General features: G+C 36.7%; 1 protein-coding gene across 8 annotated transcripts in view; it reads left to right on the top strand.

The window, feature by feature from the left end:
* The window catches only part of LOC133644590 (zinc finger protein GLIS1), a 256,829-nt gene that overhangs the window by 168,377 nt on the left and 60,553 nt on the right, over positions 1–27,899 (top strand). For 7 of the 8 annotated variants that reach the window (XM_062039214.1, XM_062039209.1, XM_062039212.1 and 4 more), the window contains 2 exons: positions 9,999–10,109; positions 20,486–20,627. In XM_062039214.1, coding sequence (XP_061895198.1) covers positions 9,999–10,109; positions 20,486–20,627 — 253 coding nt within the window. The remainder of the gene's footprint in view (positions 1–9,998; positions 10,110–20,485; positions 20,628–27,899) is intronic. The other variant, XM_062039213.1, reaches the window with a different exon arrangement.

The following is a 27,899-nucleotide window of genomic DNA, read 5'->3' as shown; positions in this document are numbered from 1 at the left end:
CTCCAAACATGACGCCTGGCATTCACGCCAAAGAGTTCAATACTTGCCTTTTCACATTGTCATTATGGGATGTTGTCCGTAAAAAATGTTGAGGGCTAAAATCAATTTATTCCATTTTGGAATAAGGCTGTAAAATAACAAAATGTGGAAAAAGTGACGCGGTCTGAATACTTTCTGTGTGCACTGTAGGGTCATAGTCATGTTTTTTTGGTTTTCTTTCTGACTTGCCTAACATGTTAAATTACATCACATGATTACTTGGGCTGGGCAGCACGGTGTCACAGTGGTTAGTGCATGTGCCTCACAATACGAAGGTTCTGAGTAGTCCTGAGTTCAATCCAGGGCTCGGGATCTTTCTGTGTGGAGTTTGCATGTTCTCCCCGTGACTGCGTGGGTTCCCTCCGGGTACTCCGGCTTCCTCCCATCTCCAAAGACATGCACCTGGGGATAGGTTGATTGGCAACACTAAATTGGCCCTAGTGTGTGAATGTGAGTGTGAATGTTGTCTGTCTATCTGTGTTGGCCCTGTGATGAGGTGGCGACTTGTCCAGGGTGTACCCCGCCTTCCGCCCGAATGCAGCTGAGATAGGCTCCAGCACCCCCCGCGACCCCAAAATGGACAAGCGGTAGAAAATGGATGGATGGATGGATTACTTGGGCTGTGTAAAATGAGTTAACTCAAGTGATTAATCCCAAAAAATACTGCATTAATTATGTATGTACGCAGATTAAACACGCCATTTATTTCAAATTTAGACGGACTGTGATTAACGGTAAGGAGACTCCGACTGACAAGTTTTACTACAAAATACACCCTGACTGTTTTTAGATGCAACTGTTACCAAGTTTTGAGCAAATAAATGACACACATAAAATATTTTTTAAAAATGCATGACATTCTGACAATAAAATTGCATTTGTGTCCAAATATTGAGGTCTTGTTTAAGTTCATTTGAATTGTGTAAGCGAGTAATAACCTGTAATGAATCATGATTAATCCAAATTCTATTTTACTAATCTAATTTTTTTTTTTAAATAATTTGACTTAATGATTACATTTACACAATTCAACATGTCTTTGAAAAGGAGAAGCAGATCTTTTATAACCATACCCCTTCTCTCAACACGTACTAAGCACAGGTAGTGTCACAATTTTCTAGAATATCATTTATAGTTATATTATTGCATATTACTTGTAATTAATGTTGCCAAATTATTAATTGATTTAGTCAGATTAATCACACTATTTTTTTTAACTTTAGATTAGATTAGATTATATGGTTTTCACTTCACAGGTGTCATAGTTTTGATGCCTTCAGTGACAATCTACAATGTAAATAGTCATGAAAATAAAGAAAACACATTTAAATGAGAAGGTGTGTCCAAACTTTTGGCCTCTACTATATATATATATATATATATATATATATATATATATATATATATATATATATATATATATATATATATATATATATATATATATATATATATATATATATATATATATATATATATATATATATATATATGTATATATATATATATATGTATATATATATACATATATATATATATATATATATATGTATATATATATATATATATATATATATATATGTATATATATATATATATATGCATATAAATATATATGTATACTGTATATATAACTAATAAAGCTAACACTCTAACCATTATTACATGTCTGAACACTGTGTACTGTAAATGCATGTATCAAAGTACAGATTATTAATCATCTACATTCTAAATAAATCAAATAAATATATAATAATACAATACTTAAATTACCGGTTTGTAAATAATGTAATACTAAATGTAGAATAGCTGTGTCAACCATTTGTAAAGTAAAACAAATGCAACCCTTAAATATTTTGTGAATGAGCTTATTATTAAACATGAAGTGAATTATATTTATATAGCGCTTTTCTCTAGTGACTCAAAGCGCTTTACATAGTGAAACCCAATATCTAAGTTACATTTTTTTAAACCAGTTTGGGTGGCACTGGGAGCAGGTGGGCAAAGTGTCTTGCCCAAGGACACAACGGCAGTGACTAGGTTGGCGGAAGCGCGGATCGAACCTGGAACCCTCAAGTTGCTGGCGCGGCCACTCTACCAACCGAGCTATACCGCCCCACATCTATAATTGTGTTTATAAACTGCATACTAAAGAGTATTTATGTCGGAAGTGTGCTTTATTAATGATGAAATTAGTATTTAGTAATGCTTTATTACTTTATTAGTGTGTACTTATTATAAAATGTTATTGTATTTTCTAATCAAGTCATTTGTCCTCCACAAAACTATTATTTAAATTATTGAAAAGACTGTTTCACTTCATGGTGGTGGCCAGTGGGCACCATTGTGGCTGACTAATTTCTACCAGGAAACACTATATTAATATTATTATTAATACCTCTTATTTTTTAGTGAGGCGCAAAATTGTCAGGCCCTCAATTACATCTGCAAAACCAGATCATTACTTTTTATTGTATTTATATTTCTGCTCTATGTTCCCCCTGTGTCCCTCCCCCGTGTTGCAAAGCCACATGTGTACAATCCGTCACTCCCATTATTGAATGTGGCCTTGTGTTATTGTGTCAGTCATGTGTTTTCTCCCACCACCCACTCTATCCACAGTAGGACAAATGATACAGCTAATCTGGGCGGGCGCTGCTTATGACTTCACATTAACACCCTGCTAAAGATCCGCCCCCGCCGCCTGCACGACCGCGCTGCCAAAAACACTTTAGGGGGAAAATGATTTTTTAAGCTTTAATGATATTTATTCTGCACAGGAGTCCCGCTCGATTTTTGCGACTGGAGGCGCCGTGCCTACGTCGGCAAAACAAACATGCCAGAGATGAGTGGCACTGTAAGCGCCTTGGAATAACAAGTAGGGGTTATTTACAGAGGACGTCAACGTACGGCGGCAGAGCTAATAAAGACCTGTATCGACTTACGCTTTAATGGGCATCTGATGTTCATGCGCAGGGAAAAATGCTGAGAGTAAAAAAAAAACAACCTGACTGGCAAGCTAAATGCCATATTTGCAAATGAGAATAATTGGAAAAAAAATGGAATCTCCTTGATGTAGCGGCAGCTTTACTGATGTACATGCTAATAGCTTACAGTAATTGCTCTAACAAATATTTAAAATCAGTTGAGATCTTGCTCGAACATTTCTGTGTCCGACCACAACTATTTTTATTTGGAAACTAGACTATTTAACACCCAACTAAAAACTAAAAATGTTCCAGTTACCACCAGCAGAGACATTCTCCAATAGAATATATCAGTGTTTCTCAACCTTTTTTGAGCCAAGGCACATTTGTTCTTTGAAAAAATGCAGAGGCACACCAGCAGCAGAAAACATTAAAAATGTAAACTCAGTAGTTGATATTAACAGTAAAAAGTCATTGTTGTAAGTGTTGGATATGAATTCAAACCATAACCAACCATGCATCACTATAGCTCTTGTCTCAAAGTAGGTGTACTGTCACGACCTGTCACATCACGCCGTGACTTATTTGGAGTTTTTTGCTGTTTTCCTATGTGTAGTGTCTCGCGCTCCTATTTAGGTGGCTTTTCCTGTTTTGTTGGTGTTTTCCTGTAGCAGTTTCATGTCTTCCTTTGAGCACCTGCTTTGTTTTAGCAATCAAGACTATTTCAGTTGTGCGGACACTATCCTTCTTTGTGTGGACATTGTTGATTGTCATGTCATGTACGGATGTACTTTGTGGACGCCATCTGCTCCACATGCTGTAAGTCTTTGCTGTCGTCCAGCATTCTGTTTTTGTTTACTTTGTAGCCAGTTCAGTTTTAGTTTCGTTTTCCATAGCCATCCCTAAGCTTCAATGCCTTTTTTTGGGGCACTCGCCTTTTGTTTATTTTTGGTTTAACCAATGGATAGACGTTTACAAAGCAATTAGCTACCTGCTGCCACCTACTGATATGGAAGAGTATTACACGGTTACTCTGCCGAGTTCTAGACAGCACCGACACTCAACAACGGCACTTTAGATTATAATTACAGGTTTGCATAAAATATTTTTAACCCAAATAGGTGAAATTAATTAATCTCCAACGGCACACCAAACTGTATCTCAGGGCACAGTGGTTGAAAAACACTGGAATATATTACCAATATACAGTATACAGTAAAAAACAACAACTAGAAAAACAAACAAAAAAAATGATGGACATGCTGCAATAAACACTTAAATCAAGTATTTTTATTCTGGAACTAGACTATTTAATGCTCAGCTAAAAACTAAACAATTTCCAGTTACCACAAACAAAGACATTCTCCAATATAATATATTATCAATATACAGTATATTACAAAAAAAACTAAAAAACAAACAAAAATGATGGACATGCTGCAATAAACACCGAAATCAACTGAAATCAAACTTTTTCCCCAAGAACCACCATAACATTGAAATACTGTAGCGCAGCCAGTAGGCCTAAGTAGTCATTAAAAACAAGCCAGAGGTTTTATTTAACGAGTATATTTAATGGTTTTGGCCACTGTAACATCACACACAGTTCAAACAGTAACATTAAATAACTTAAATAATGAATCAAATAAAATGAATTGCTCATAAAAGTTAAAGTACCACTAGGTCAAAGGTGTCAAACGTACGGCCCGAGGGCCGGATCAGGCCCGCGAACGGGTTTTATCCAGCCAGCGGGATGAGTTTGCTAAGTATAAAAATGAACCTGAAATTTTTTTATGAAAGAAACAGCTGTTCTAAATGTGTCCACTGGATGTCGCAATAGCATTTTGTTGTATCTTTGTAGATTATGCTACATATGTACAAAATAAACCACATGATGTTAGTAAATCAGTCGAGGAAAATGATCAAACTACATAAATAATAGGGGTGTGGGAAAAAATCGATTCGAATTCGAATCGCGATTCTCACGTTGTGCGATTCAGAATCGATTCTCATTTTTAAAAATATCGATTTTTGGGGGGGAAATTTTTTTATTTTATTTTTTTTTTTTTTTAAATTAATCAATCCAACAAAACAATACACAGCAATACCATAACAATGCACTCCAATTCCAAAACCAAACCCAACCCAGCAACACTCAGAACTGCAATAAACAGAGCAATTGAGAGGAGACACAAACACGACACAGAACAAACCAAAAGTAGTGAAACAAAAATGAATATTATCAACAACAGTATCAATATTAGTTACAATTTCAACATAGCAGTGATTAAAAATCCCTCATTGACATTAACATAAAACATCTATAAAAAATTTAAAAAATGAACAATAGTGTCACAGTGGCTTACACTTGCATCGCATCTCATAAGCTTGACAACACACTGTGTCCAATATTTTCACAAAGATAAAATAAGTCATATTTTTGGTTCATTTAATAGTTAAAACAAATTTACATTATTGCAATCAGTTGATAGAACATTGTCCTTTACAATTATAAAAGCTTTTTACAAAAATCTACTACTCTGCTTGCATGTCAGCAGACTGGGGTAGATCCTGCTGAAATCCTATGTATTGAATGAATAGAGAATCCTTTTGAATCGGGAAAAAAATCGTTTTTGAATCGAGAATCGTGTTGAATTGGAAAAAAATCTATTTGGAATCGAATCGTGACCCCAAGAATCGATATTGCATCGAATCGTGGGACACCCAAAGATTCACAGCCCTAATAAATAACCTACTGTAATTTGATTTTGATATAATTTTTTTATCTTGATAGATTGAAAATTAACACCAATGAGTTGACTGATGAACATTACCACATAATTTATTCAGAAAATATAAATAATGACAAATAAAGTATATATTAACCGCAACAGGTATATGTAAAAAAAAAAAACAACAACATTATGATTTGTACAATTTCAGAATGTGCTTGTTCTATTTTTAAACAAAGAAAACCATCTGAAGTTGTCTTTATTTTTAAGTTATCGTGCCGTGATTTTACCAGTCCGGCCCACTCTGGAGTAGATTTTTCTCCATGTGGCCCCCGATCTAAAATGACTGACACCCCTGCACTAGATGCTTACCACAGTTTGAGAATCACTAAATTCTGATATATTGCATTTGTGAAATAAACCAATCAAATATTACACTGTGTTTTGTTTTATATACAGTGCTCATTTGTTGCTAACTTCATATAAAATAAATAACCCATTTAAATACAGTAAAACCACTCATCCTTTGAAGACAACTATCAGACACTAAACAAGATGCAGTATGTGCAACATGCTAATGACTTTAGCATCTAATGGGGAACATTCATTTTGTATTTTTCATAAGTAAACACTAAATATATCAGTTTGCTAATATACAGTCCACACTTTTTGTATAAATTCCTGCTAAGGTAATAAGTGGCCAACGGTTCCCTCAAATAAAGCATCTGCTGCCAAAATTTGTCAGTTTACTATAGTACCTTTTTTTTCAATCCATACTTTTTTCACGAGAGGAGGCCAACCGTTTTACATTAAAACTAAAAAATAAAGTGAAACTACTCCTCCTTTAAAGATGCATGTCAGTCACTTAATAAATATTAAACTCCATGCTAATTCATTTAGCATATGCTTGGCAACAAATATGTTGTATCAGCTATTTTTTTCCAAGTAAATTCAAAACATGTCAGTTTGTATTAAAAAATATGTTGTATTAAAAAAAACTAAAATAAAGTAAAACTACTCGCATTTCGAAAATGCCTGTCAGACACTTAATAAAGCGTAAGCCCCATGCTAATTTATTTTGCATTTATTTTAATTTTTTTTTTTTTTAATTCTTTAAAGTCAATCCAAAAAATGTTAGCTGACTACCATACAATCTAAAATAATGTATTGAGAGTAGACCAACCATTGTATAATACAACTAAAATAAAGTAAAACTACTCATCTTTTGAAAATTGCTGTCAGACAATTAATAAAGACTAAGCTACCTGCTAATTCCTTTAGCACCAGCCTGACAAAATTGATTTTGTATTAGCTATTTTGTCGATGAGTCACGACTATCTTAACAATTTGTCAACGAGTCGCATAATAAAGCATACACATATTTAATTGCTCTCATTTTTCCATCGACTTTTAAATATAGCTTAAGTTATTTTAGGCATGTGCTTACAGACAACAAATACGACTAATTAATTCATAAACATTTATCTATACCAGCACTCTGCTGCTCATTCAGCTGTTACAAAAATTTTAAATATTATTAAAATGTTTCTAATAGAAAGAAAGGAAAGGCAAAGTGCTAAAAAAAAATAAAAAATTAACCTTGTTTATGTTTTTAAAAAGAAAAAAAACGGTTAAAATAGCAGCAAAGAAAACAACAAAGCACAAAATCTAACTTCCTCCAAAAGAAAAGCATTTTGTGATGATGTTTAAAAACCTGCACACTGATTATTAATTAATTATTAATTATTAATTGACTATTGATTAACTCTTGGCAGTTTTAGCACTCTAATAAAGTCAAAGTGTAGAGTTCTATTTTTCAATAATTCTTAAAATGTTGGCTATTTAATAGGTTGTATGTTTAATCTTATGATACTGCCGCATTGGTGTGTGTGTTTGTTGTTGTGCCTTTTTTACGACATTGCAAATTGACGCTGCTTTAAAAAGTATTTGAATTGATGTAGACAAAGTTTAGCTGGCTGACTTTGGCTAAAATTATAAAGTTATTTTTCACACAACTTTGTCTCACACTTGTTAGCTAGCTAGCAAGGCAAAAGACAAGCTAAAATCTTAGATGTACTGCCATTAAAACAAAGTCCGCTTTGCAAAGTGAGCAAGGTGTTCATGTTTTTAACAAGAATAAGAGGAAATGTTCTCACACTTAACATGTTTACATGCGAGTGGCGGCGCGGACCCACTTACACCCGGTTAAAACATGAGTGACAGCTACGGCTATTGTCGACAAATATAATTGTTGGCGACAAATTTTATTGTCGACATTTGTAGAGAATGTCGACTAATTGTTGCACTCCTATTTTATAAGAAAACTAAAATAAATTCAACAATTTTCTCTTTGAAGAAGCCTGACAGGCACATTATGGTTGGTAGAATTAATATATGTAGCAATGAATTTTTAGTTTATTTATATTGCACATTATCTGAGTTATTGTGTAGAGATATGGGGAAACAACTACAAATGTGCGCTTCATTCACTAACTGTGTTACAAAAAAGATCAATTAGAATAATACATAATGTTGGATATAGAGAGCATACAAGGATGGATGGACAAACATTAACAAAAGAGGAGAAATATAATCTTAAAGGAAAATCTAATTTCAAACATTTGTATGCCCGTACAAGACATAAAACATTTAGTATATCAGTATGTGGAATTCAATTATGGAACGGATTAACCAAATAAATCAAACAAAGCACCAATATGATTCAGTTTAAGAGACTTTTCAAACTACAAGTGTTCACAAAGTACACAGAACAAGAATTATGATGAACATCTTGAACCCTTTTTTTCTTTTGTTTTTTGTTAGTTTTTTTTCGTAAAAAATGTTTTTTATTGAGACAAAGATTATTTATGTATTTAATATTTGTTTAATTACAATGGTATACTATTTGTTTATTATTTATTTGTTCACTGTTCTGTTACAGAGAACAAGGAAATTGAATAAAATTGCTATGGTATGAAAAGGGGTAGGATTAAAAAAGCTCTGCTTCTTCCTACTCCTTTTCGGACGTGCTGTAATGAAAACAACTGGAAATATGCGATGCATGTTCGAAATACACTGAAACTGAACTGAACATATTCAGAGTAGTACTATAAAAATGTAATGAATTGATAGATATGATTCAACATTATTAAATAAACACATTCACATTCATCCGAATTTAATACTGCAATAAAAAAATGTTTGACATAAATTACAACAAATGTTCATACGACTTCAAGCTCTAATTTCAAAACAATTACTTTACAACATCAACAACTCTTTATTAACTGTACAGGTAATATTTGAAGTCACATTTTAACATCATTTACAAGAGGAAAAAGAGAAGTGAAGTGAAACTACTCGCCCTTTGAAGAAGCCTGACATTTGTTGGTTATTATCCTGCTTGCAATTATATTCTCACTTACATCCTATTTCCATTGTATCGGATTGCTAAAATCCATTTTATTCTTTCATATAAGGGTGAATAAAACAATGTGGTTTTAGATCAGGGGATGTTGTTGTGAGTTTGTGAAGACACTTGTGATTCATGGCTATATAAATAAACTTTGATAGGGACAAGCGGTAGAAAAATGGATGGATGGATGGATGATTGATTAACTTTGCTCCTTTTGTACAGAACATCCAAACCTCTTACTATTTATGTTTCCTTAAATTGTCCCTAGTTTGTGAATGTGAGTGTGAATGTTGTGAATCTGTGTTGGCCCTGTGTTGAGGTGGCGACTTGTCCAGGGTGTACCCCGCCTTCCGCCCGACTGCAGCTGGGATAGGCTCGAGCCTCCCCGAGACCCTGAAAGGGACAAGCGGTAGAAAATGGATGGATGGAGATTGCCACACTTTTCCTCTTTGCCATCAATGGAACCTCTTTGCAGTTGCATCACAAAAAGCACCAAAAAAGAAAGAAAAAACAGATTTGCTGACATCATGAGTGAAGTCTCTCATGATGAAGGCTTTGTTTGATTTTTGCGGCACATTTTTCCTTAAAATTGTTCAACTTTTGTGGCATTTCACTGTTATTTTTTGTTATATGATAATTGTTCTATTAATAATAAAGCAGTATTAATGTTTTGATACTGTTTTATAATTGATTGTTTCTTGTTTTTCATGCTTTTCCAATCTCTTGCTTCACCTTCTGTACCTTTCTCAGCTGGAAGGTAGGACTTCAACTTTTGCCTTTATTTTCATACTCCCTCTAATCTGATTTCCTCCATCTTTGATTTCATTGGTGACCTCTGGCCTGCCCCCCTTTACTTGCTTTCTCATGTGAAATACTCTCTTACAGAAACCATACGCGTGTCAGATCCCTGGTTGCACCAAGCGATACACCGATCCCAGCTCCCTCCGCAAACACGTCAAGATCCACTCAGCCAAAGAGCAACAGGTGCGTAGGAAGGTAAGAACAATACATCAGAGGCTAACAAGATTTACTGATGAAATTCAATTTGTCTATACTATATAATAAGTCATGCTAAGTTATTGCTTAGTTTATAGACAGTATTTTTTAATCATGTTTTTGTTATTTATTATAAAATTATTTTCTATATACCGGTATGTACGGTATGTACTATATATATATATATATATATATATATATATATATATATATATATATATATATATATATATATATATATATATATATATATATATATATATATAAAAATGTATATATAAAAATGTATTATGGGTCTTTTCATTATTATATAATTTTTATGTACACTGTAAAAAAAAAGTCAGATTTTTGCAGTTGCCAGAATTTTACCACAAAATGTACATTGTATTTCACAGCCTATTACTGTAAATTAAGTCATTTTCTGTCAAAATTAAAACAACAAATACATTTAGTCAGAAAATACAAAGGACTTTATTGACACATATTATTTTCAGGCTTTTTCGGGCCTCGACTTTGACACCTAGCCGTTTAAGCAACTCTTTGAAAATTGTTTGTATGTTTTAAGGTTTTTGTTATGTAAATAGGAAGTTGGAATTTCTTCAATAAAGTAATAAAATACTTATACCATTGAATAAAAAATCCTGAAGTAAGTAATCAATCATCAGTAAATAAGCTCTGCTTCTTCCGACTCTTTTTCTTAATTACTTAGACTTATTTCCTCCCGTTCCTATTGGAACATTGGACGACAAGTCCCCTCCATTTTCTCCGTTCTCTGGCGGCTCTTCTTGCTCCGTGCCAGCTGACACCCATCTCCCTTAGGTCTTCCTTGGCTGTCTGTCTCCACGTCTTCTTCGGCCTCCCTCGCTTCCTTATTCCACCTTCTGGCATCCAGTCCATTGTCACACTTGCCGGTCTCTCTCTTGGCAGTCGGAGTACGTGCCCCATCATTCTCCTTCTCCTTTCGTAGACGATGTCACAGTGCTGCTACCCCTGCCCTTCTCATCACCTCCTCGTTGGAGATGTGGTCTCTCCAGGAGATCTTCAGGATGGATCTGAGGCATCGTCGGTGGAAGACATCCAGCTTTTTCTTTCCAAGATGGCGCCGCTGTAGTGGCTGCTATTGGCAGGAGCTCTGTGCTCTTGTGTCATCCTTTTGTATTCCTGATGTTTCCCTCTTGTTTTCATGTGTTTTTTTTTACCCTTTTGGTTCGGGACCCTTTGGGACTGTGCGACAAGGCGTGGCACTTTCGTGACTTCAGCGGTGCTTTTTTGTTAACTTCTGGATCTGCCTCCCGGGAGCCTTTTGGCAATGGAGACCAGCTGCTGGGTCTCTGCCACACCAGAGTCTGTTTGGAGAGACCGGAGGAGATGCGGATGAAGAGACAGGGCTGCGGAGCTGGCGCCGAGCGCCGGGACAGACAAGCTTCACAGTGTCTTGGCTGAAGCAGGTATCGGACACCTCGGCTCATTCATACAGACTGGACACTGGCCGAGAGTTGGTGGGCAGCCAAGGGTGTAGTCGGCTCTCTTGGTTGCTTTGTTGGGTCTGCTCCGGTCTCTGGCCATGCTCCCCCCACCCCAGCAGACGATGGCGTGGAACACCGCAGAGGCCACCACAGTGTATATGTTTTGTTGTTGTTGTTGTTGTTGTTTTACTTTTGTGGCTGTGTGTAGAAGTGGCTGGTTGCATCAGCTCTGCTCTTTTAATGTATTTAAAGGCCTACTGAAACCCACTACTACCGACCACGCAGTCTGATAGTTTATATATCAATGATGAAATCTTAACATTGCAACACATGCCAATACGGCCGGGTTAACTTATAAAGTGCAATTTTAAATTTGCCGGGAAATATCCGGCTGAAAACGTCTCGGTATGATGACGTTTGCGCGTGACGTCACGGATTGTAGCAGACATTTTGAAACAGTAGGTCGTCTGTTTTCACCGCAAAATTCCACAGTATTCTGGACATCTGTGTTGGTGAATCTTTTGCAATTTGTTTAATGAACAATGAAGACAGCAAAGAAGAAAGCTGTAGGTGGGATCGGTGTATTAGCGGCTGGCTACAGCAACACAACGCCGTCCGCCGCCGCACCGCTGTCCTCACCGGTGTCTGGGTTGACTTCCTCCGTCTCCGGGCCGCCGACCGCACCGATGATCGTGGTGAAGTCCTCCGTTGCGCCGTCGATCGCTGGAACGTAGGTGAGCACGGGTGGTGATGAGCAGATTGAGGGCTGGCGAAGGTGGAGAGCTAATGTTTTTAGCATAGCTCTGTCGAGGTCCTGTAGCTAAGTTAGCTTCAATGGCGTCGTTAGCAACAGCATTGCTAGGCTTCGCCAGGCGGGACAGCATTAACCGTGTGGTTACAGGTCCAGGGTTTAGTTCAGTGTCTCCTGATAGTAGAAGTAATAGTAGTATTGTTGATCTTCAGTCTATCCTTCCAGTCAGGGGCATGTTTCTTCTGTTTCTATCCGCAGTTAAGCACAATGCTATCACGTTAGCTCCGAAGCTAAAGTGCTTCGTCGATGTATTGTCGTGGAGATAAAAGTCACTGTGAATGTCCATTTCGCGTTCTCGACTCTCATTTTCAAGAGGATATAGTATCCGAGGTGGTTTAAAATACAAATCCGTGATCCACAATAGAAAAAGGAGAAAGTGTGGAATCCAATGAGCCCTTGTACCTAAGTTACGGTCAGAGCGAAAAAAGATACATCCTGGCGTCCTGCACTGCACTCTAATCCTTCACTCTCACTTTCCTCATCCACGAATCTTTCATCGTCGCTCAAATTAATGGGGTAATCGGCGCTTTCTCGGTCCGAATCGCTCTCGCTGCTGGTGGGAATGATTGTAAACAATGTGCAGATGTGAGGCGCTCCACAACCTGTGACGTCACGCTACTTCCGGTACAGGCAAGGCTTTTTTATCAGCGACCTAAAGTTGCGAACTTTATCGTCGATGTTCTCTTCTAAATCCTTTCAGCAAAAATATGGCAATATCGCGAAATGATCAAGTATGACACATAGAATGGACCTGCTATCCCCGTTTAAATAAGAAAATTTAATTTCAGTGGGCCTTTAATGTCCTTTGTTTTCTTTGATGTTTCTTAATTTCCCCTCTGGGATTATTAAAGTATTTCTGATTCTGATTCTGATTGTTGGTGATACTGGCTGTCTTCATCCACGTCTCACAGGCGTAGGTTGCTGTTGGTATGACCACTGACATGTAGAGGCGTAGCTTGATGGCCGTTGTGATGGCTTTGGACGACCAGATGTTTCTGAGCCGTTGGAACACTCCTGCAGCTTTGCCGATTCTGTGTTTGACGTCTTTCTCCACGTCTCCTGTACTTGAGATGTTACTTCCAAGATAGGTGAAGTCTTTAACATACTCTGTCATTTTCGTCTATAGTGAGTGGTGGAAAGTGTTGTATTTGTCCAACGGCCATGGTCTTGGTCTTTTCTTGGCTTCTCCGTAGTCCGACTTTTTCTCCGTGCTCATGGAGATTGTTGGTCATCTCTTGGAGTGCACGCTGAGTATGGCTAACCAGAGCCAGGTCATCCGCAAAGTCTAGGTCAAACATGTTCAATTGTGCAACTGCAAATGTATAAGTTCTCAAGGCAACTTTGTTAAGCATGTCCGAAACAAACACAACCTTTACCATCAATGCATTACCTGACTGGACTTAGGGGTTGATAAGCTATTACTCAGGAAAGTGTAACTTCCAGTACACTGCGTTGGCTTTCTGCCCACCAGTGTAACCTCACACAAGTCAAACATCTCATTTTGCACATTATCACCATTTAGTTTCACTCATTTAAGAGCCTGGCTTTAATTTTCACTACAATAGATGAAGTTGGAGCACAATTCATTGTGTTCACGGTCAAAGGCCCATTCTTCTCCCTGACTGGAAGGGAGTAAATAAGCAGAGAATGGCCTCATTGTTGTGCTGGATAGTGGCTGGATGTGCTGCGTGATGTGTTCCTTTCGCTGCGAGCCGTAAAGGGAAACACATGTAGCGTTGTTAATAAGCCGTAATGCGGAATCCCCTCATGGCCCAGATGTTATGGACAAATGTCAAACAAACGCTATTAACTCCACTCTTGGAGTGGGCTCACAGCGAAACGCCGTTTGGAGCGTGGCTGCCAGGGTGGGAAAACGGAACGGCAATTACAGGTGATAAATGTTTCCCAGGGAGGATTCCCGAGAAGAGCGCACATTTACATGACCACGGTGCAACCAATCATGGTGAACTCCATCCATCCATCCATTTTCTGTCATCAATCAATCAATCAAAGTGTATTTGTATAGCCCTAAATCACAAGTGTCTTAAAGGGCTGCACAAGCCACAACGACATCAGATCCTACATCAGGGCAAGGAAAAACTCAACCCAATGGGATACAATGAGAAACCTTGGAGGGGACCGCAGATGTGGGCGACCGGTGCAGCGCAGAGACGTCCCCAACTGATGCACAGATGAGTGGTCCACCCCGGGTCCCGACTTTGAACAGCTAGCGCTTCATCTGTGGTCACCTAATTTGTGCCCCCCCCCCCCCCCCTCTCCTTCGCAGAGCAGAAAAGAGACGGCAGATCAACTGGTCTAAGAGGGGGGTCTATTTAAAGGCTAGAGTATACAATTTAGTTTTAAGATGGGACTTAAATGCTTCCACTGAGGTAGCATCTCTAACTGCTACCGGCAGGGCATTCCAGAGTACTGGAGCCCGAATAGAAAACGCTCCATAGCCCGCAGACTTTTTTTCTCTACCGCTTGTCCCTCTCGGGGTTGCGGGGCGGTGATGGAGCCTATCCCTGTCCAACAAAAAAATCGATGTTGTAAAAGATGCGAGTCGGATACGAAGCTGATTGCCGTGGTGAATAATCAGAATGTCAGAAAGTCGGCAAACCACAAACTTCTACTAACCGACGATGAATGCAACAAGAGGAAGATTGACATACGTGGCCAGCGAGACTGATTGGGAGGTTTGGAATGATGATGGAAAACATCTCTGAACCTGACCTTGACATATGTAACTGCTATAACTCTGCCAGATTGCATTAATACTCTAGTTATGTCAGGACACAAAATGAAAAACCCTGTTTTGTTTTTTCAAGAGAACTCTTCTCTTGCCAAAACCTGCACTTGTGTTAGGTTGCATTTGCATTGCTTATCTACCAAATACTCCACATGGTAGTACTGGCATTAAACCCCATCAGTGAGATGGACTTGAACTTTCTCACACAGCTCAACTCGTGTTCCACAAACCACTCATTACAACTAGGGTTGGCGATATAGATGATATACAGTATGATACAAATTATATAAATTTGGCAGACGATAGAGATTTTAATACTTTGTGCATGTTGATGACACATTCTAGCAGTTGAGAGCAACAAGCAAATGACCGCGTCCTCAACGCACTGAGGCATTTAGCCAAACATGTACACACAAGTGTTGTCCCGATACCAATATTTTGGTACCGGTACCGAAATTATTTCAATACTTTTCGGTACTTTTCTAAATAAAGGGGACCACAAAAAATTGCATTATTGGCTTTATTTTAACAAAAAATCTTAGGGTACCTTAAACATATGTTTCTTATTGCAAGTTCGTCCTTAAATAAAATAGTGAACATACTAGGCAACTTGTCTTTTATTAGTAAGTAAGCAAAAGAAGGCTCCTAATTTAGTCTGCTGACATATGCAGTAACATATTATCATTTTTCATTCTATTATTTTGTAAATATTATTAAAGACAAGTGGTAGAAAATGAATTATTAATCTACTTGTTCATTTACTGTTAATATCTGCTTACTTTCTCTTTTAACATGTTCTATCTACACTTCTGTTAAAATGTAATAATCACTTATTCTTCTGTTGTTTGTATACTTTAAGTTAGTTTTGGACGATACCACAAATTTGGGTATCAATCCGATACCAAGTCGTTACAGGATCATACATTGGTCATATTCAAAGTCCTCATGTGTCCAGGGACATATTTCCTGAGTTTATAAACATAATATACATTTTTTTAAAAACGAAAGATGATGTAACGACGTAATCATAGTAGTATCTACTAGATACGCTACTGTACTTGGTATCATTACAGTGGATATTAGGTGTAAGATCCATCAATGGTGGACCGGTACTTTTCAGAGGCGGTATAGTACCGAATATGATTCATTAGTATCGCGGTACTATACTAATATCGGTATACCGTACAACCTTACTACACACTGTAGAAAGATATGTGTCATGATCCCACATGACAGTTTGGACCACTGTTTTCCTGTGTTTAGAATCTCTTCCTGCACTGGTGCTCTTGTTTTGTCAGTATTTCCTGTTTGGTCACTGTGTTTTGAAGCACCTTTCTATTCTGTTTCTTGTCCTGTCAACACACCTGTTCCTCATTGTTAATTAGTTCTATTTAGGTCCACCTGGTTCTCTCTGTCAGTGTTTGATCATTGTAGACTGCTTAGTATGCGTGTGGTCTGTTTAAACTTGGTTCCTGCGTCCCTTTCCCTATGATTCCAGTGCACTTCCCAGCTGCACTGTAGCATTTGATATAATTTTACCTGCACACTGTTTGCATCTTGGGGTCACGTCGCAAGCAACGCTCACCAGAGCTTGACAATATGCCAACTACTAAGGTAAAGCTCTTGAATGTAAACAAAGGTATAGACCAGAGGTCCCCAAACTTTTTGACTCAAGGGCCGCATTCGGTTAAAAAAATGTGGCCGGGGGCCGGGCTATATATATATATATATATATCTATATATCTATAGATATATAGATATATATATGTATATAGATATATATATGTATATATATATATATATGTATATATATATATATATATATATATATATATATATATATATATATATATATATATATATATATATATATGTATATATATATATATATATGTATATATATATATATATATATATGTATATATATATATATATATATATATATATATGTATATATATATATATATATATATGTATATATATATATATATATATATGTGTATATATATATATATATATGTATATATATATATATATATATATATATATATATGTGTATATATATATATATATATATATATGTATATATATATATATATGTGTGTATATATATATATATATATATACATATATATATATATATATATATATATATATATATATATATATATACATATATATATATATATGTATATATATATATATATATATATATATATATATATATATATATATATATATATATATATATATATATACACATGTGTATATATATATATATACATATATATATACATATATATATATATATACATATATATATATAATTTTTATTTATTTATTTATTTTTATTTTTTTTTTTAATTTAAATTTTAAATTTATTATTATACATTTTATTTGTATTTTATTTTTTCGAGCGCAATGATGTCACGTTATCGATGGGAAAATGCATTTTTAGACAATATGCTAGGAGACACAGAGAGTAACAAGCAGTAGAAAATGGATTAGAAAAAGCAGATTTTAAAAAATTATAAAGTAAAAAGAAAAAAAGAAAATTTTATTTAATTTTTTTAAAACTTGGGACTTCCCGCGTGCCAGATTTTGGGGACCCCTGGTATAGACAATAACGATACAAAATATAGCATCCATATAAGGTCAATACAGCAGTGGTTAGATCGATTGTTTTTATCATTAACAATTCTTTTGTCGTTTAGTGTTTATAAACTTCGGAAATAAGTCTTTAAAAATAGAAATAGGGCCAAAACAACCGATTGAATCACAGCCAATAGTAGGAAATAATTTTAATATTTAATTGATATTGTTACACTTCCGTCCTATATTTTTCTGATTATAATTTTTATCAAAAATGTAATCATTCAATGATTTTTAACATTTTAAGTCTCAGCAGCCGCAAATTTGTAGTATCGCCCGAAACTAATGTAAGTTATCCAAACAGAGAATAAGTGTTTATTACGCTTTAACAGAAGTGTAGATAGAAACATGGTTTAGCAGAAAGTAACCAGCTTTGAATAAATTACCAAGTTGATTAAGGATAGATTTGATAATATATTACAACCGGAAATGATGCAATGTTACCTACCGCATGTTACCATTTTGAAATGGTTATATTATAATTTACATACAAAATAATTATATTGTTATCATAGGAAAACTGCTATGGAAATATACATTTTAGGCCATATCGCCCGTCCCTAATTATAATATTAAGGTGTCGAACCGAGTTACCACAGAATTTGGTACACACCTTTCATATGGAGTTATATTTGTGTTTTAATTTACATGATAATGTAACAAGCGATCTAAAGCCATTCAGAGCGTACATTTTTCTAGTTTTCTAATTGGTTGCCTTTTTGGCCCAAGTGTGTGCCAACTTTACTAAATATAAAGCAGAAACCTTAGCGAGTGGAGAGAAAAAATTTGAATGCGTGATTGAGAGTAAATGAAGACAAAACAGAAGTTATGTTGTTCGGTCCAAGTCGCTCTCCCTCCCCCAACGTTGACCTCGGCACTCTGACCCCGTATCTCAGCGACTGTGTCACAAACCTGGGGGTAAAGTTCGACTCAGATTTTAAATTCGAAAAACAAATCAGCAGCGTCGTTCAAAAAAGCTTTTATCAATTACGCCAAATAGCGAAAGTGAAACCGCTTCTATCAGGACATGATCTCGAGAAATTAATCCACGCCTTTATCTCGACTCGTCTAGTTTACTGCAATGCCCTGTATGTAGGCATTAGCCAGGCTTCCCTCGCCCGCCTGCAGCTCGTGCAGAACTCTGCTGCTCGTCTGCTAACACAGACCCGCAGACGTGAGCACATCACCCCAATATTAGCGTCCCTTCACTGGCTCCCTGTGCGTTACCGAATCAATTTTAAACTCATTTTATTTGTTTTTAAATGTCTAAACAACCTCGCGCCAACATATCTCTCCGACCTCCTTCAGCCTTACTGCCCCACCCGATCCCTAAGATCAGCCGATCAGCTGCTACTGATGGTCCCTGACACAAGGCTGAAGCTTAGAGGTGACAGAGCTTACGCCGCTGCTGCTCCCAAGCTCTGGAACGACCTGCCTCTGAGTGTTAGACAAGCCTCCTCTCTTCCTGTTTTTAAATCTCTCTTAAAAACATACTTTTATTCCATGGCTTTTAACAATGAGTGATATCCATCCTGCAATGGCGCCCCATAATACACCTGCTGTGAACTTGTTTTTATGTTTTTATGTTTTATTTATTTTATTTTATTTATTTATTTTTTATCGTGTTCTGTTTGTGTTGTGTTGTGTTTGCTCGGTTCTCGTATTATCTTTTAACCTGCCCATTGTACAGCACTTTGGCTACCCCTGTGGTAAATTTTAAATGTGCTTTATAAATAAAGTTGATTTGATTTGAGAGAGCGAAAGGGTGCAAGAAATCAGTTATTATTGCACATTAAAATGGATAATAGCAAACATTTAGTGAACACAATTTTCTTTTATATTTACTCAAAAAAAATGTTTTGCTGGACTTTTATATATTTTAAAATAATGCAAACTATTTTTTCTGTGCTCAAAATCTACCATTGCTACCTCAAAATTAAGTATCAAACATTTGGGGACTTACAAGCAAATGTGTGTAAAATGTTTGCAATATTTGTTAAAAAACTTGACTGCCATCAGGCAAGCACAGGCAGGAGATATCTACTAATCGTCCATAGGTCAAGTATAGACTTTACAACTTTGAGGATATCTGTATCTCATGTATGCTAGAATGTCTTCCAAAGTATATGTTGGAGTACAACCCATAGGGGGCGTCACAAATGTCATGTGAAATGATTTGGACACCCCAGGCAGCACTGCATTGTGTGTTTGTATAGCTTACTAGCAACCGTGGGTGTTTATGGCATACAAGACTCTACAAACAATATTTGTTTATAGCTTTGGTTAGCTGCAAGTATACTGTGGAGTCATTGTTTGCTTACGTCCTGGAGTCTTGTTGATAATGAGAAAAATGTGGACTACCAGAGCGCACATTAAAGAATCATAAATTAACTGCACATTTGCACGTCTTCCTTCAGGCCTGTGACTGATCAACAGAAAGTAAAGCAGCCTCATACCAACGTTTTTATTACAGTGTGTTAAACAGTCGATCCCCCTGGTGTATGCAACACATGAAGACTATAGAATAACATTTTGGATATACCGTACTTTAAAGTAGTCGGTGTACAGCTTGTACAGCAATATTGATTTACTATCCATTAAAAAAATGACTCGGCACACAGCCAATAACAGTAACTGGCTTTTATAAGATACCGCGTAACTGATCATGTGTGTATTTTTGTGCGTCCTTACCTGGTAGCTCCGCCCCTGCCCTCACCTGGAGCAGGACGTCCTGAGCGACTGCCTGTCCATGCAGCATCTCCAGACCTCCAGCCACCCTCAGCATCTCTATAGCAGCAAGGAGGGATGCGCTCCAGGCCTGGGCCAAGATGTATTTACAGGTCAGACAACTTACTACTGCATCCACTGTTTAACCTCACACAACAGTAGGCACATATGTATCTAATCTGATACATGAGTGCAATTAAAACTTAATGCTCAGTTTTGATTGACACTGTCACAGAAGTGTTCATTTCACGACATGCTTCGGTTGGGTGTAGTTGAAGTGTAGGACTCGAGTGCGTCATACTGAGAAGTGCTTGTAACCTTATTTAGCTACTTGTCAATCAAAAATGGGCAATATTATCGTTTTAAAAACAAGCTTTTTGATACAGGTTTTGTATTACATTTTTTTGATGTACCTAATGTTTTTGTGTACCTGTTTGTAGACATATATAATAACACATTTACTGCTTGCTATTAATCATTTATATTCTGACAGCAAATTATGCCCTTGCTCACTCCATATCATTTTATTTCTTTTAGTTCCTCAATTTTAGTAAACAATATAAATTTTAATGACATTTAAGTATTAAACTATGGTTGTACGGTATACCTATATTAGTATAGTACCGCAATACTAATGAATCATTTTCGGTACTATACCGCCTCTGAACAGTACAGGTCCGCCGCGTCGTGTCATTGCTGGTTTACGAGCAGAGGAGCATGTTCGGCAGCGCACAATCACGGAGTACTTACAAGCAGACACAGTGTGTAGACAGAAAAGGGAGAACGGACGCATTTTGGCTTAAAAACTAAAGATAAAGGTGAAGTTATAACACTGAAACGCCCTCAGGAAGAGGTGCTTTAAGACATGGCTAGCTAGCTAGCGGCTAAAGTCCAGCCCCAGTCGGCAGTGTTGTAGCTACTTCTAAATCACTAATCCTCGTCTCCATGGCGACAAATAAAGTATGTTTCTTACAAGTATCTTCCCTGCAGGACGAGGAATAGCTAAACATGCTTCACTACACACCGTAGCTTACCGGCGTCAAAATGTAAACAAACACCATTGGTGGATCTACACCTAACATCCATTGTAATGATACCAAGTACATGAGCGTATCTAGTCGATACTACTATGATTACGTGGATATTTTTTGGCGTCACAACATCTTTCGTTTTTTTAAAAAGCATATTATATTTATAAACTCAGGAAATAGGCCCTGGACACATGAGGACTTTGAATATGACCAATGTATGATCCTGTATGAGAATAAGTGATTATTACATTTTAACAGAAGTGTAGATAGAACATGTTAAAAGAGAAAGTAAGCAGTCATTAACAGTAAATGAACAAGTAGATTAATAATTTAATTTTCTACCACTTGTCCTTAATGATGTTGACAAAATAATAGAATGGAAAATGACACAACATGTTACTGCATATGTCAGCAGCTAAATTAGGAGCCTTTGTTTGCTTACTTACTAATAAAAGACAAGTTGTCATGTATATTCACTATTTTATTTAAGGACAAACTTGCAATAAGAAACATATGTTCAATGTACCCTAAGATTTTTTGTTGAAATAAAGCCAATAATGTAATTTTTTGTGGTCCCCTTTATTTAGAAAAGTATCAAAATAACTTTGGTACAGGTACCAAAATATTAGTATCGGGACAACACTATATTAAACACATTTTCATTCTTTTATATTTTATTTATATTTTTAATATTTATGATACAAAAAATACATCTAATTTAAATGTATTATATTAATAATATTGTAATTATATTTTTCTTTTAAAATGCGATAAAGGACTGCAAAATGTTATGTTGATATTCATATTGATAAAAATGTTGACATGCCAAATACAGTGGTACCTCGAAATACGAGTTTAATTGGCTCTAACGGAGCTCATTCATTCAAATGAATTTAAATAAATTTAATATGTGCTTGGCACCCCAAAACACCACCATTTTAACATTTAATATGCCTTTTGGAAAGAAAACGTATAGGTTGTATCAAAAACAATACAAAGGATAGTACTACAACAACTACAGTACCATATTTTTCGGACTATAGGGCGCACCGGATTATAAGGCGCACTGCCGATGAGCCGGTCTATTTTTATACAGAAGGCACACCAGATTATAAAGCGCATTAAAGGGGTCGTCGTATTATGAATTTTTTTGTACATTCCTACATTTTCTACATGTTCTTGAGGGCTACATAACATGTAATAGTGGTTCTTTTGGTCAAAATGTTGCATAGATTATGTTTTACAGACCATCTTCAAGTCGCTTTCTGACCGACTCTTCAGTTTTGTTGGCGGTCTTATTTACGTGGCTCCATTTCCAAAGCGTCTTCTCCCTGTCATCTTTGTTGTACCGGTAGTTTTTATTGCTTCCATAGAGAGTCTACTGACAGGTATAAGTTAGAACTGTACGCTACTTTATATTAGAAATGGCAACAGCGGAGGATGAATGCCCCACATCAAGAAAATAGAGAAAAAGAAGGAGCTTATTGACTACGGTTTCAGCGCGGACTACAATGGCGGACGCGCGAACATTTTCAGGACTTTGGAGACCCCAAATACACAACAGCAGGTACCAATAGGTAAGAAAATTTGGTTTTGCATAATATTGTGAAACAAAACACCAGAAAATATGTCTCCTAATAGGTGCCATTTTGAAGTCCTGATGCACACACCATAATAATACATGTATGTTGAAGCACAGTACGTCTGACTACGGTAGCCATAATGCTCCGACAATCCATCAAGCAGTGTAGCTTCGCAGCTTACCAAAGTCGTACAAAAACGTTTTGACAGATTTTTGAGCGCCGTGTGTAATGTTCTATATTTTCAATGAAACATCAACATTTTAGTGTTGCTTGCTTACAGGTACTTTGTTGAACAGGCGTCAATTGGCAGTCCACACTAATCTATGTGTAAATGCAATCTACTGGTCGCACTTATCATTACACCATGTACCGAATTAAATTGCTTCGAGATTGGTAAGCACATCCAAAATTAATACGTACATTAGGCGCACCACGTTACAAGGTTTTATGTAATAATAGTGTACAGCATTTACCTTGGACAGCGGACTTCTACAGTATTTTCTGCGAGCTGCTTCTCCGTCAAAAACTATCAGCAGCCTCTCCATCTTTTATGGATAAATGTGAGATATCATTTTAACATCCTTGGTTAGCGTTATTTACTTATTTTTCTTTAGTATGGCGCAGACTAGCAATGCTATTCACGCAAACTGCTCCACCAAGTCTGCTACATGCTCAGTCATGTTTTTTGATGATTTATTTCTTTAATTTAGTGAATATCATCCACTTTTTCTTCTCACCACTGTCCTTCACACTCACTTGGGAGACTCAAAATCCCAATTTTTGCTCGTAACCTAAAGCGTAACAATTAGACAAGAGACCCCTGAAAAACGTATAAGATGGGCCACGTGTATCTCAAGGTACACCTTTTTTGTTAAAATAAAAATAAAAGAAGTATGCTGATAACAGTTACATATAAAATGTAGGCAAGGAAATGAGGATAAATACGTTTTTTAAAAAGAGTTTTCCCCACATAATTCACAATGGAAGGTTATTTTTTACTTTGTCTCCTTTGTTTTTATTTTGGACCGGTTTACCGTCAACAACAATACCGGTTTAGACAACCTCTCCAACCATTATACAAGCTCAGAGCGCGTGTGCGCCAAAGTCTTTTTAAAGACAGTTGTCCAAATGACCGGCTGCTTGTGCAATCTGAAATTATCTTTACTGCAAGCTGGAGCCATTCAATTGTTTCCTGGTTTTACTGGATCAGAATTAGAATAGATTGTGCATCCTAAAAAAGAAAGTATATCACCTACTGTAACACAACCGAAACAGTCTTGTAACAAGTACTGAAATACTGCTAAAATAACTCAACGAAGCAAAGAAAATTGCAGTTGTGAGACCCTTCTCCATGTTGTGCAATTCATAATGAGGCCGTCCGTACAAGGCTGGCTGGTTTTCAAGCCACTTTTTATACCAAATGCTATAAATCCCAGCACTTGGTGGAGTAATCAAAAAGACATCAGTGGTCATCAACAAGCTTGTCAACATAGCTGCAATGGATGATGTTCTTTCTGTGCACAATGACAGCCATCAATCAAATATGGACTCATAACACCGGGCTGCGTATTCGCAACCAAGAGTGATGATGGACAGCGTACTGGAGAGGCAACGCTTATGTAATAAGAATATTCTCAACAACCTGGGGTCCTAAAATATTAATCTGCACTAGTGTCTTTTGGGGTAATGTAAGAAATGAATTTGCAGCCAGATGCATGCCACAAAGCTACTGGTGGTGCTATAACTCTGAGAGATAAGAGAGAAGTATTTTACTGTACTATAACTCCTCAGTGAAATACTTGCTGTCACAAAACAATACTGTTGGTCATTTGCTTTCATTGACATATTTCGGCATTATCGTTATTAACTTAATAACCATACACCAATATACAGTAATATTGTTTTATTTAATTATAAGTACAGTGTTTCCTCACCACTTTGCAGTTCACTTACTACAATCTCAGTGCATTGTGGATTTAAAGTACCATTCACTACGTTTCCGTGCACTGAATTAGTCTGATTTGTGAAGTCCAAGTGTCCATGTACTTTCTCGAATGTGACTATTGGCCATACATACATACATTAATTTATATTCAGCTACAAACATGACACTACAACCAAGAATGTATCGAAACGGATGCAGGTCCGAAGCATAGAAAGACAGGCGGTAAAATTTTTTCGAAGGAATATTCGGACGATGAATTATGAAAACAAAACTTTGGAAGGAGTTTTAATTCCGAAGAAAAAAACAGTTTGCGCCCCAGGCCGATACTGTTCGAGAAGAAGGTTGCTATTCTTCTGGACTATCTTGCCAGTTGTGTGGAATACGGAGTTATTTTTAATCCGTTTTTTTTTCTCCCATCGATGTACTTCAAAATGTTCCGTTCTTTTAATTTGTGAGGCAAATAAACAGTGTCCTCTTCATTACAATTGTTGCTATGTTTTTACTGAATGGTATCTGCTTCTGGGTTATATCCCGCGCGTTGAGACTGGCGCATGTGCGATACGAAGGGTCTACTCCGGGGCACACAACCCCTCAAAAGATCTGGTTTTCCAATCGCATAATCCCGATGTGTTAGTATGATTTTTCAAAAAACGAACAAGATCGGATTAAAGTGTTTCCATAAGTTTTATGATACTTATTTAGAGCCAAACTATTTGAGAAATTGGACTAGTTTAGTGCATGGACACATACTGACTGAGAACCATTGAAATTAATCAGGTGTTGTTGGGCTGCATCTGTACTTAGTTGTAATACACTTTTCCACCACTTGTGGCAGTAATGACCATATCAAACAAACAGAAGAAGTCTGGAGCTAAAGTTATAAAGAAGTTTCTTTAGCGCAAAAATTATGACTAAAGTAACAAAGCTGTGTTTTCATTTGCACTTTAAATTTAATGACAATGTATTTAAGAAACATATATATTTATTATTAATTTAGTTAAAAATTAATTTGTTAATTTTAGCACAACATACTTTTATGTAAATTATTTTATCAGGTTTTTTTTTTTGCAGTATATTTCATTTGTATCTATTTTTGTAATCAGCCTGACATAACAGCCTGACATAAACCTCGATAATAATCTTGGTGATTCCTATCATTTGACAAGCTTTATGCTGTTAAACTGTAAGTAAGTTAGATATAATTATTGAATAAGATTAAAATCAAGAGTAAGATTACTAATTCAGTGTTAATATTTGAAAAAACGTTGTAGTTGGGCCCCAAGGTCAAAAATATTAAGAACCCCTGGTTAAGAATATATTAAGGGGTTATGAAAACTCTAAATGCATAAAATATTTATACAAATCACAGACACTGTCCCTACTTTGTGGACCTTCACCTACCTCGGGGGCGTATGCAATGTAACCGCCGCAATTATTAATGGAACACTGTAATTACATTATTTTTCTTTTAGCAATCACATGGTTCTTCTGCCTTCTATGTCTATGAATGTTCTCATTCATCCAGGTCATTGTCATCTCAGGGCATTCAATCGATCGCAACTGGACTGCTCTTAGAAGACGTTTCATAACAAAAAGCTTGTATCTCAAACTACTCTTAAGTTGAGGTAAAATGGTAAATGGTTATACTTGTATAGCGCTTTTTAGCGCTTTGACACTATTTCCACATTCACCCATTCACACACACATTCACACACTGATGGGCGGGAGCTGCCATGCAAGGCGCTAACCAAGACCCATGAAGTGTCTTGCTCAAGGACACAACGGACGTGACTAGGTTGGTAGAAGCTGGGGATTGAACCAGGAACCCTCAGGTTGCTGGCACGGCCACTCTCCCAACCGCCCCACGCCGCCCCGTGGTAGCACTGTATTTATACCGTATGTATACAAAGGTGCACCCTAGATAAAAGGCATTATAGTATTGTTTAGAATCTATAATAAGTTAAAGAAAACGTGGTAACACTTTAGTATAGGGAACACATATTCACCATTAATTAGTTGCTTACTAACATCCAAATTTGTAACATATTGGCTCTTAAAGGCCTACTGAAACCCACTACTACCGACCACGCAGTCTGATAGTTTATATATCAATGATGAAATCTTAACATTGCAACACATGCCAATACGGCCGGGTTAACTTATAAAGTGCAATTTTAAATTTCCCACTAAACTTCCGGTTGAAAAACGTCTATGTATGATGACGTATGCGCGTGACGTCAATAGTTAAACGAAAGTATTCAGAACCCATTGAATCCAATACAAAAAACTGTGTTTTCATCTCAAAATTCCACAGTATTCTGGACATCTGTGTTGGTGAATCTTTTGCAATTTGTTTAATGAACAATGAAGACTGCAAAGAAGAAAGTTGTAGGTGGGATCGGTGTATTAGCGGCTGGCTGTAGCAACACAACCAGGAGGACTTTGACTTGGATAGCAGACGCGCTAGCCGGCGCTAGCCGGCGCTAGCCGGCGCTAGCCGCACGGATGATCGGGTGAAGTCCTTCGTCCTTCAGTCGATCGCAGGAACGCAGGTGAGCACGGGTGTTGATGAGCAGATGAGGGCTGGCTGGCGTAGGTGGAGCGCTAATGTTTTTAGCATAGCTCTGTCGACGTCCGGTTGCTAAATTAGCTTCAATGGCGTCGTTAGAAACAGCATTGTTAAGCTTCGCCAGGCTGGAAAGCATTAACCGTGTATTTACATGTCCATGGTTTAATAGTATTGTTGATTTTCTGTCTATCCTTCCAGTCAGGGGTTTATTTCTTTTGTTTCTATATGCAGTTAAGCCCGATGCTATCACGTTAGCT

This window comes from Entelurus aequoreus, linkage group LG27, assembly GCF_033978785.1.
Source record: "Entelurus aequoreus isolate RoL-2023_Sb linkage group LG27, RoL_Eaeq_v1.1, whole genome shotgun sequence".
Classification (NCBI taxonomy): Eukaryota; Metazoa; Chordata; class Actinopteri; order Syngnathiformes; family Syngnathidae; genus Entelurus; species Entelurus aequoreus.
Note: the sequence above shows the minus strand (reverse complement) of the source record. Positions and strands in the feature narration are given on the sequence as shown.